Here is a 12,078-nt window from a genome sequence, read left to right on the forward strand (position 1 = left end):
TTAGTGCGACGCCACATAGGACAGTAGAAGGAGCCATTTTGTAGTGACACCCCTGTTGGTTGGAGACAGGTGATTGGACAGTAGAGGGAGCCACCCATATCTTGGGAAGATTATATATACTGGGTAAAAAACGAAGAAGAGGTTAGAGCGGCCATTGCAATCTGGGACGCCGCTCTCCGGGTGGTCTGGACATCCGTAAACTCATGCTGGAATCTTGTGATATGAATAAAACTTATGATCAAAGGTTCAGTATGAGCGGACTCCTTTGTTTATCAGCAATAATGACTAGCAACTTTGACTCGACACTACAGTATGATTTGCAAAAAATTGAAATATCCACTTTTGAAAGCATTCAACTGAACGCAGGAATCCTGCAACAAAGTGACAGATTAACAGTTATTATTCCCCAATTTAAAAAAAAAACATACACAACTTAAAAGTATGGGATCTAGAAAAGTGCACTTTATTGAAAATATACTACTTTTGAATGTAACCTTTAGTACATGTTACTTTAGATCCAAACCGGTTTCATATTTTTTTTAAACATTATTTACAGCATAATTATAAATTTTACCAGTAGATAGAAAAAGGACAAACAAAGGAAAAAAACATACAAAAAAACCAGACGATCAATACGCTTCCATAATTGTACTCTTTTTCAGGTCCTTTGAGTCGAGCTGTGAGGCGTTTACATCTTGACCATGCTGGCAGGTAGAGTGGTTTTGTCCAGGTCGTCAAAGTATGGATGGCTCATAGCCTGTCTGGCAGAAATCCTCTTGGGTGGGTCATAGATTAGCGTTTTCTTTAATAGAGGAAGAAATAATGTTTCACTTCATAACCTTCTACAGAAGGTGGGACATGGTCATTTTTATGTGTATCCTAAAGGCTACTGCTGGGCTGACGGAACAATAGGTCACTTCAATATCACTAATACTATCCAAAACAGAAACACAACCAGCCCCTTGAAAAAGACACATGTGCACTGGGCTTCTACAGCAACAATGTTTCATAATGAATCAATCTAAATAAAAACAAGGAGAATGGTGAAATCATCTTACAGCGAGCAGATCAATGCCGTTCTTGTCCAGGTTCTTCACCATGGAAGACAGGTTCCCAGACTTCCACTTGGGAAACGTGTTCTTGTAGTCAGGCAGAGACTCCACCTCTGGCCAGATGTCATTGTTGGGAGTACCAAGGGTCCTGAAACAGGAGGAGACAACGATGCTTGATATATACTTCATTCAAGACAATGCTGTATGAACATCATGGAGCAATTATCTCTGTGTTGACTGTCTAACTTGTCTGTGTCAATAATTTTAAATGGCTCGTTGCCCATGACAGATCAATCAAATGTTCTAATCTATGATCAAAGATCTACATTGTTTACAACAAACTTATTGATTAACCAACCTAGATGTTGCTAGTAGTAGGATTGGTTATATTACAGATGTGTATACTCGTATGCAAATATACCTGAAGATCCTGAAAAGCTGGTCAATCTCTGAGTCTCCATGGAAAAGTGGTTTCTTTGTGGCCAACTCTGCAAAGATGGTCCCAATACTCCAGACATCCACAGGGGTGGAGTACCGTGGGGCCCCCAGCAGCACCTCAGGAGCCCTGTACCACAGTGTCACAACCTGGACACAGACAAATGATGCCATTAATCTACGTGTGCATACACACCCCTTATGATAGCCTAACTTTACATGTGTATCTGCTAATTAGTGATGTGCAGTTCAAGAACGATTCATTCTTTTTGAACAACTTTTTACTAACTCGAGAGTCACGACTAATTATTCAGAGGAAGTCATTCATTTTAGTTTGTTCGTTTGACCTACTGGTCGCCATCAATTCTACAGTAGGATTAATATGCGCTCCTCCGCCTCAGTGTCTCCGGAGACGTGCTCCGACCAGCAACTGTCTATCATGTGCGCCAGGGAAAATAGATCATGATGAAGGCAGCATAGAGGAGAAAAATACATGTTTAGAACTGATAACTGATCGCATGGCGCAAGAATGAATGCTATTAATTGATTATTGAATGTTAACTCGATGGACACAGCTATGTAGAACCAAAAACATACACAGCCTGCCTTTGCTCAACACCCGAACTCGAGAACGAATCATTTGGCGGGGCTGCTGCAGTTCGCTAACGATATTGTGCTAATCTCTCCGTCAAACAGTGTCATTCCGCCAAGAGTCAGTTCACAATCTATTCCGGTTGCGGCCACAACTAAAACTCATTTAAAAAGGTATCAGTAAACAATATTTTTTGTATGCCTAGCAATTTACATTTTAGTCATTTAGCAGACGCGCTTATCCAGAGCGACTTACAGTTAGTGAGTGCATACTCCCCCCCCCCATACTGGTCTCCAGTGGGAATCGAACCCACAACCCAGGCATTGCAAGCGCCATGCACTACCAACTGAGCTACACGGGACTAAAGCACACCACGTGTCTAAAGCACACCTTTATAAGTCTCAGTCACAAATGACCGGTCCAATAACAAGCCCCTATGGTGAACGAGAGGCTTGTAGAATCATGATTCTTTCAAGTTTTTTGTTCATCGTTCGCTGGTTGGAGGTCCTGCGAGCTCTGGGCATTACTGAACGAAGTTAGTCGAAGGATTTGTTCTTTTGACTGAACGAGTTGAAAAGATCAGAGTCAGTAAAAAGAGCCTAATTTCCCATCACTGGGCTCCCGAGTGGCGCAGTGGTCTAAGGCACTGCATCTCAGTGCTTGAAGCGTCACTACAGACCCCCTGGTTCGATTCCAGGCTCTATCACAACCGGCTGTGATTGGGAGTCCCATAGGGCGGCGCACAATTGGCCCAGCGTCGTCCGAGTTTGGCCGGTGTAGGCCGTCATTGTAAATAAGAATTTGTTCTTAACTGACTTGCCTAGTTAAATAAAGGTAAAATAAATAAATAAAATAAACTACTGCTAATGATCTTTGGAAATTAACTATGTGGTGTTATGTCTTACCTCGTGGGTATATACCCGGACTGGCACCCCGAATGCCCTGGCCAACCCGAAGTCTGCCAGCTTGATCACTCCCTTGTTGTCAATCAGCAGGTTCTGGGGCTTCAGGTCTCTGTGGAGGACCCTTCTACAGTGGCAGAACAGGATGCCCTCCAATATCTGGTACAGATAGCTCTGGATGGAGGGGAGATAGTAGCAGAGGGTTAAATTTCACCTACTGGCGAGAAACACTTTACAGTCCGATACAACTTGGACTAAAACACTAAGTTGGTATACCATAAAACTTCAATGAATAGCCCAGGCGTTTATTTGCTTCAATCACTGAACACAACCGGTGCTTATTAGAGACAGGCTTCTAGTTGAGCAAGGCTTCTATTTTCAACAGTAGTGTGCCATCTGAAAACCCATTGTGCTCTAGGAATTTGTCAAGCTAGCCTGTACTAAAAGCGAAGTCAGAGGCCCTACTGTCATTCACAGTGGTGTTAGATCTCCTTTACTTTCACCCTGATCATTATGCAGGAATATCAGAGCTGTATCCATGGTAACCTTGTCAACAAATCATTTAGACCCAGTGTTTATTTGCCAAATGTGTACCGATGCCCGGCTATTAAAAGGAACAGGCGGCTATTTGAGACTTAGCGTTTAATTTAAGTTTTTAAGGTACTCAGTAGTATCAAGAGGGGCGGCAGGTAGATTAGTGGTTAAGAGCGTAGTGCCAGTAACCGAAAGGTCGCTGGTTCTAATCCCTGAGCCGACTAGGTGAAAAATCTGTAGATGTGCCCTTGAGCAAGGCACTTAACCCTATTTGCTCCTTTAAGTCGCTCTGGATAAGAGTGTCTGCTAAATGACTAAAATGTAAGAGCAGATAGTGAAAAAAGTGATCTAAACAAGGTTGTGTGCATCATGACTGCCATACCCTCAGTGGGGTCCATACCTTCACAAGCATGGGGTCCATGTACTGGCCCGAGGGGATAGAGTCTAGGTATTTCTTCAGGTCCATGGACAGGAACTCAAAGATGAGGTACAGTCTGGACTCCTGCATCAGCACATCTAGAAGCCTGTTTGGATACAAAACACACGGGAAACGTATAAACATAGGCTATTTGTTTATGTAGACATATGATGTAGACATATGATATGACAAATGCCAGACTTGCCCTGGCCTTTTCAGCATAATGATGTGTCTGAGCTTTGAACTGATAACAGGAATCACATGTCTACTTCTCTTGCTGTCTGGCAACTGTAAACACCTTAGGAACCCCACAGACACAAACAGACTGTTACATACTGTACAACATTAGGGTGTGCTAGCTCTTTGAGCAGAGAGATCTCTCTAACAGCTGTGCTTGGCACTCCCTCCTCCTCACTCTCCAGACGGATCTTCTTCATTGCCACCACCTGGCCTGTCGACTTGTGTCTGCCTTTGTACACCACCCCATAGGTACCTGGAAATCACAGGTACAATAATTATTTACTATGGTGTGTAACTAGTAGTTAACTTGATGAATTAGGTATAGTGAATAGGTTGTCATAACAAAAGGATGTGCCACGGGGCAGCAGGTAGCTTAGTGGTTAAGAGCGTTGTGCCAGTAACCGAAAGGTCGCTGGTTCTAATCCCCGAGCCGACTAGGTGAAAAATCTGCCGATGTGCCCTTGAGCAAGGCACTTAACCCTAATTGCTCCTGTAAGTCGCTCTGGATAAGAGCGTCTGCTAAATGACTAAGAAAAGAAAAAATCAAATGACATGCACACAAATCTAGATAGAGCAGACTCCGAATGGAGTTTTGGGAAAAACAAACCAAAGTTGAGGACATAACTTACCCTCTCCGATTTTCTCTATTTTCAAGTAATCTTCCATTGTTCCCTGAAAAAACAACAGGCTAGGTTAGCTACAAAACAAACCTTTCATGCCATTTCAAATGAACGACAGGTCAAAATAGCCAACTGGATGTGTGTTTGTTAGTATTAACGTTAGCTGTGAAACATCGTGTGAACTGTCTATCTTAAAAGTGATAGGAAATTAAGCTTGCAGTTAGCGAATGTGAAAAGAATAGCTAGCTAACGCGTTAGCTGGCTAACAGTTAACATTTCGGTAGCTAGCTAGCCAACTAAACAAGATAGACATTACATTAGCTAGCATCATTATTCGATAGCAAAAGCTAGAAAAAAAAAAACCAGGCATTACTTTGTGACATGTGATGTGACACCTTATTAGTAATAATTTCCAATATCCTTGTTTTTACACGCTGTGCAAACGTTTCCCTCAATGCTAGCGAACTAAATTGTAAATTTCATGATGACAACTGCTACAATACAATCGACCAAATAAACCTTATAACTACATGTACCTAAAAAAGGTGACACATGTACATATATAACTACCTTCCAATTTCGTTGTGTAACTTGACTGTAGCTACGTTAACTAGCTAGGTGAATGCGTGGTCGGGTGGAAAATGAAGGTGGCTCTCTTGCAGTCAGCTACAGTACTGGGTGGGTGCATTCTTTTCGAATTGGCCGCGGCGCTTCAGGGCTTTCAAAACCAAGCAATCACGTCGCTCGATGCCTTTCAAAAGCGCCAATCGGGAGGAGGCCAGCTCGAAGCGGGATTTGATGGTTTAAAGCGCGGCGGGTGTCGGGAAATGTTTTTGGATTAATAAATAATTCTGATTTTTTGGGAATGTACCATAATTTGCCTGATTATTGAAAACCAGTTTTCACTCAAAAGCATTTTGTCAGACATTTTACAAAAGTCAATTTTGGTTAAACTTAAAATCGTTTGAAATTTTACATTTTAGTCATTTAGCAGACGCTCTTATCCAGAGCGATTTACAGTTAGTGAGTGCATAATTTTTTCTTCATACTGGCCCCGTGGGAATCGAACCCACAACCCTGGCGCTGCAAGCGCCATGCCCTACCAATTGAGCTACACGGTACACAAATGTAGATTGGTTACCAGTATATGCATTAATAGTTTTTTTTTTTTAATTATAATAATCATCCCTAGCCATAGTAATAGCAAATATTTTTTATAACTAACCTCATTGTTCTATCTGTGGTAATAGGCTACTGCTACAATATCCATGTAGGAGCCATTTTGGCCTACTTTAGGCCTATGGTTGTTGTGTTGTTGTCTAAACCTATGGCAGGATTAAACAGATGAGTGTTCAGATAAGATTTACTTGGGTCCCAGCCCATGTGGGTGTGGAGGGGAACGAGGCAGTAGATGAACAGGCTAAACAAGCACTTAGTAGTGGGGATGTTGATGTTGAAGTTTCAATGAGCAAGGCAGAGGCAAAAAGACTGATACATACAGTGATGGTGCAGAGATGGCAGGAGCAGTGGAATAGAGATAATAAGGGAAGGCATTTATTTCAAGTAGGGGAGGGGAGGATGGCAGGAAGGTACAGAAGAGAGGAAGCAATTTTTACAAGATTAAGGGTGGGACACAGCCAGTTGAATAAGACATTAAATGTGATAAGAAAGCCTCCAACAGGAAAGTGTGATTGTCAGGAAACAGAGACCGTGGAGCATGTATTGCTACAGTGTGGGTAGTATCAGAGGGAAAGAGAGAGGATTACATTTACATTTTAGTCATTTAGCAGACGCTCTTATCCAGAGCGACTTACAGGAGCATGAGATCTATCTAGTATGAGGGAGAAGGGGATACAGGAAATTAGTTTAAAGAGTATATTGAGTAGAACGTCATTAGATATAGTGTCAATTTAAAAAAAAAACGTTTTTAAGAGCAACGGTAGGATTTAGTTTCTCCCTGTCTCTGGCCACACTCTAGGACAGTAGGTGGCGGTAATGCACCATAACGTTGGATGCCAACCGCCGATAAACCCCACTGAAGAAGAAGTGTTGTTGTCTATTTAGTTTGTCTGTCTCAGTCAATGATTGTGTATATGAAGGTCTTAGTACATTCCACATAATTTTTTTACAGTAGAGTGCATGTTGGGTCACTGGTCACATGTATTTAGGGCACACAGGTGACCCGGAAGTAGGCATACTATTAATGGCGTCAGACCGAGGCTCTGCATCTGTCCTCGTGCTACTAGACCTTAGTGCTGCCTTTGACACCATCGATCACCACATTCTTTTGGAGAGACTGGAAACCCAAATTGGTCTACACGGACAAGTTCTGGCCTGGTTTAGATCTTACCTGTCGGAAAGATATCAGTTTGTCTCTGTGAATGGTCTGTCCTCCGACAAATCAACTGTACATTTCGGTGTTCCTCAAGGTTCCGTTTTAGGACCACTATTGTTTTCACTATATATTTTACCTCTTGGGGATGTTATTCGAAAACATAATGTTAACTTTCACTGCTATGCGGATGACACACAGCTGTACATTTCAATGAAACATGGTGAAGCCCCAAAATTGCCCTCGCTAGAAGCCTGTGTTTCAGACATAAGGAAGTGGATGGCTGAAAACTTTCTACTTTTAAACTCGGACAAAACAGAGATGCTTGTTCTAGGTCCCAAGAAACAAAGAGATCTTCTGTTAAATCTGACAATTCATCTTGATGGTTGTAAAGTCGTCTCAAATAAAACTGTGAAGGACCTCGGCGTTACTCTTGACCCTGATCTCTCTTTTGACGAACATATCAAGACTGTTTCAAGGACAGCTTTTTTCCATCTACGTAACATTGCAAAAATCAGAAATTTTCTGTCCAAAAATGATGCAGAAAAATTAATCCATGCATTTGTTACTTCTAGGTTAGACTACTGCAATGCTCTACTTTCCGGCTACCCGGATAAAGCACTAAATAAACTTCAGTTAGTGCTAAATACGGCTGCTAGAATCCTGACTAGAACCAAGAAATTTGATCATATTACTCCAGTGCTAGCTTCCCTACACTGGCTTCCTGTTAAGGCAAGGGCTGATTTCAAGGTTCTACTGTTAACCTATACATGGGCTTGCTCCTACCTATCTTTCCGAGTTGGTCCTGCCGTACATACCAATACGTACGCTACGGTCACAAGACGCAGGCCTCCTAATTGTCCCTAGAATTTCTAAGCAAACAGCGGGAGGCAGGGCTTTCTCCTATAGATCTCCATTTTTATGGAACAGTCTGCCTACCCATGTGAGAGACGCAGACTCGGTCTCAACCTTTAAGTCTTTACTGAAGACTTATCTCTTCAGTAGGTCATATGATTGAGTGTAGTCTGGCCCAGGAGTGTGAAGGTGAACGGAAAGGCTCTGGAGCAACGAACAGCCCTTGCTGTCTCTGCCAGGCCGGTTCCCCTCTCTCCACTGGGGTTCTCTGCCTCTAACCCTGTTACAGGGGCTGAGTCACTGGCTTGCTGGTGCTCTTTCATGCCGTCCCTAGGAGGGGTGCGTCACTTGAGTGGGTTGAGTTACTGACGTGATCTTCCTGTCTGGGTTGGCGCCCCCCCTTGGTTTGTGCTGTGGTGGAGACCTCTGTGGGCTATACTCGGCCTTGTCTCAGGATTGTAAGTTGGTGGTTGAGGATATCCCTCTAGTGGTGCGGGGGCTGTGCTTTGGCAGAGTGGGTGGGGTTATATCCTTCCTGTTTGGCCCTGTCCGGGGGTTTCTTCGGATGGGGCCACAGTGTCTCCGGACCGCTCCTGTCTCAGCCTCCAGTATTTATGCTGCAGTAGTTTATGTGTCGGGGGGCTGGGGTTAGTTGGTTATACCTGGAGTACTTCTCCTGTCTTATCCAGTGTCCTGTGTGAATTTAAGTATGCTCTCTCTAATTCTCTCGTTCTCTCTTTCTCTCTGAGAACCTGAGCCCTAGGACCATACGTCAGGACTACCGGGCATGCTGACACCTTGCTGTCCCCAGTCCGCCTGGCCTTGCTGCTATTCCAGTTTCAACTGTTCTGCCTGCGGTTACGAAACCCCTACCTGTCCCAGACCTGCTGTTTTCAACTCTTAATGATCGGCTATGAAAAGCCAACTGAGAGACCTGAGCCCTAGGACCATACGTCGGGACTACCGGCCGTGGTGACTCCTTGCTGTCCCCAGTCCGCCTGGCCTTGCTGCTATTCCAGTTTCAACTGTTCTGCCTGCGGTTATGGAACCCCTACCTGTCCCAGACCTGCTGTTTTCAACTCTTAATGATCGGCTATGAAAAGCCAACTGAGATTTATTCCTGATTATTATTTGACCATGCTTGTCACTTATGAACATTTTTGAACATCTTGGCATGGTTCTGTTATAACCTCCACCCGGCACAGCCAGAAGAGGACTGGCCACCCCTCATAGCCTGGTTCCTCTCTAGGTTTCTTCCTAGGTTTTGGCCTTTCTAGGGAGTTTTTCCTAGCCACCGTGCTTCTACACCTGCATTACTAGCTGTTTGGGGTTTTAGGCTGGGTTTCTGTACAGCACTTCGAGATATTAGCTGATGTACGAAGGGCTATATAAAATAAAATTGATTGATTGATTGATTGATACTAGGGATGCACAGGTATGGAGAGCACAGTAAGAATGTTGTGCTTTGGAATGCTTGTATGAAATTCTTACTATGTTTCTATCTTTGCTGCTAATAAAATGGGCAAAATACCCAACCAAAGAGCTACTTGGAAAGCAGTTGGTTTTGCATGCATTTATGAACATTTGCAAATTGCAATTCCGTGTTAGAGTAGCTATATGAGTTTTTGACTAGGTAGCCACTGAAATACCAATTCAATTCCCCCTGAGCTCTTGTGGGTTAAGCCTTTTTAGACTATGCACCCTTTTCAAGTAGTCAAACCTATGGGTCAAATACCAGGGTCATGTCCTAACTTGTCAAAAATGCCTGGCTTTGGGAAGTTTAACAGTCAACAAATTGAGAAAGAAAAATGTGGCCTGAGTTCCCCCCTATTATGAATAATAATGTATCTTCTAAACAACTACACAAAAATGTGAACAATTACATGAACATAATACTCCATCTGCAAATTTACATTTTACATTTTAGTAATTTAGCAGACGCTCTTATCCAGAGCGAATTACTGTTAGTGAGTGCATACATTTTTCATACTGGCCCCCCATGGGAATCGAACCTACGACCCTGGCGTTGCAAGCGCCATGCTCTACAAATAAATAATGTTATGCATTTTAGAATGAAGGAAAACATCTTAGAGTTAATTACAAAAGAAGATGAATAAAGGAGTTCAACAGAGCATAAATTATTGCTGCTTTTGGGGTTGCATTAATTATGCATAGTGAAGTGCTTTCTAATAACTCATTATGCAAAATGATCAAGGAAAAAACATTAGCTAATGATTAAAACTCTCCACACTCAGCCATATAAATAATGGAGATTAATCTTCTGGCTGGGAGCATAGTTAGGAAAGTTCACAGTGGAACATAAAGGATTGTCACTAGTTACCACAGCCACAAAGTTATAAACCCCGCATATTTCTACAATCGATCTTCTTAAAATTTGATTTGAACCTAACCTTAACCACACTGATAACCTTATACTTAGACCAAATTGCCATTTTTACCATATATAGTCAATTTCTACTTTGTGGCTGTGCTATCTAATGGAAACCAACATGGTCACATCGTTTTATTTAAACATAATGATCTCATCCGTGTACTCATCCATTGATCCAGTGGCTTTCAAAGTAAAACAAGATGGAAATGCAATCAGCAGCATTAGTAGGGTAGTGATCAATTACTTCCAATTATCTGCTTGTTGCTTTATGTAATATGCAGCATGCCTAACAATTGATATATGTTTCAGTGGGGATATGTCACATTTATCACGTTCAATTATAATTATCTGGCCAATCCTCAAAAAGGTATAACAAAGCACAACCATGTTTTTCCATATCTCTAAGGTCTTCCATATGAAATAGATGGTTGTATAAAGGCGGCAGGTAGCTTAGTGGGTAAGAGCGTTGTGCCAGTAACCGAAAGGTCGCTGGTTCTAATCCCCGAGCCGACTAGGTGAAAAATCTGTCGATGTGCACTTAACCCTAATTGCTCCTGTAAGTCGCTCTGGATAAGGGCGTCTGCTAAATGTATAATACATATTTTACTGCAAAAGTGGTTAAATTTATAGATATTGTGACACACACCCTTAACTCAAACAGTGCTGTATGGTCCTGCCTGACAAAACTACATACAGTAACATGTTTTTTGATGTTGTGGCTATTGTAATTTGCTCTAAGGAAAACACCCCCTAAACTCAAAAAGTGCACAATAATGCCTGGCTGGAGGGGGGCGGGCAACCTAAGCTCACGTAACCCAATATTGCAAGCGCTGATATTGCTAAAATTTTGGAATACAAGTAGTCAGTTGTCTGCCCTACATACACAAACAAACATTAGGATATCTTAATGCATCTTGGAAATATAGACCTGTAAAAACATAGATACAATAGTCGGAAATACCAACTATGAATATTTATGATGAATGTAAACGTAACTTTTTGGTAGCTGTTCAATAGACAACTTTCCAAGTCAAATTTGCTCTCATTAAGTGCTGTATGGTCCTGCCTGACAAAAATGCATACAGTTACACGTTTTTGATGTTGTGGCTATTGTAATCAGCTCTAAGGCAAGTGGGCTCAGACACTGATTTTTCTCTTTCTTTTCCCAGCCAAAGGTTCCTCTGTGGATTTGATATATTTAACCCCTACTCTTGCAATTACATTAGGGGCTCCCCATAGATTTGACTACAAATCCAATATGGCTGCCACATTACCATTATGGTGGATTAATCACCTCCCACTGATGTCAATTCAACGTTGATTCAACCAGTGTGTGCCCAAAGACAGAATAAAACAATCAAAATGAACAAGGGCTAGTTATATGCAGGCTACAGTGTTTGAGTGCAATCATGTTGGCCATATTGGATTCAGAATACAATTGTTTAACACCAACAGTCTTTATAGGCATGTGTGTTGTACTCAATTCTGAAAAGAATTCCAACATTCATATTTACAGGTGATTTAACCTCCATCAAATGTTATTATGGCAGCCATATTTGATTTTGGACACCATATTGGATTTGAGGCAAAATATGAAGATCGTCTATGATTGCCCCTTTGGACCCGAAAACATTTCATTTTGATGTCTGAGCGATCAGTGTACCGTTTGTTCAATCAATATCCAAACTTAAACAATGAAGACAGAT

General features: G+C 42.1%; 1 protein-coding gene across 1 annotated transcript; it reads right to left on the bottom strand.

Annotated features, from left to right (window-relative positions):
- Window positions 1-440: 440 nt before the first annotated feature.
- LOC311110860 (cyclin-dependent kinase 1-like) lies at window positions 441-5,469 on the bottom strand. Its single transcript, XM_084153455.1, has 8 exons — window positions 5,364-5,469; window positions 4,803-4,845; window positions 4,270-4,426; window positions 3,916-4,039; window positions 2,985-3,155; window positions 1,474-1,637; window positions 1,059-1,200; window positions 441-802 (listed from the first exon to the last, which is right to left on the bottom strand). Exons 2-8 carry the CDS (start codon window positions 4,837-4,839, stop codon window positions 689-691), a joined length of 909 nt encoding a protein of 302 aa, XP_084009581.1. The 5' UTR covers window positions 4,840-4,845; window positions 5,364-5,469; the 3' UTR covers window positions 441-688.
- Between the last annotated feature and the right edge of the window lie 6,609 nt (window positions 5,470-12,078).

The sequence above is a fragment of the Coregonus lavaretus genome (genome assembly GCF_964263955.1).
Source record: "Coregonus lavaretus genome assembly, chromosome: 36".
Taxonomy (NCBI): Eukaryota; Metazoa; Chordata; class Actinopteri; order Salmoniformes; family Salmonidae; genus Coregonus; species Coregonus lavaretus.

Bases quoted from the DNA above. Each gene is read 5' to 3' on its own strand.
- LOC311110860 (XM_084153455.1), bottom strand. From the start codon at position 4,839: ATGGAAGATTACTTGAAAATAGAGAAAATCGGAGAGG. The intron at 4,040-4,269 runs GTATGTAACAGT...GTATCCAAACAG, and splicing joins GCACACCCTAATGTTGTACA to GCTTCTAGATGTGCTGATGC. The intron at 1,201-1,473 runs GTATATTTGCAT...CTCCTGTTTCAG, and splicing joins CAGCTTTTCAGGATCTTCAG to GACCCTTGGTACTCCCAACA.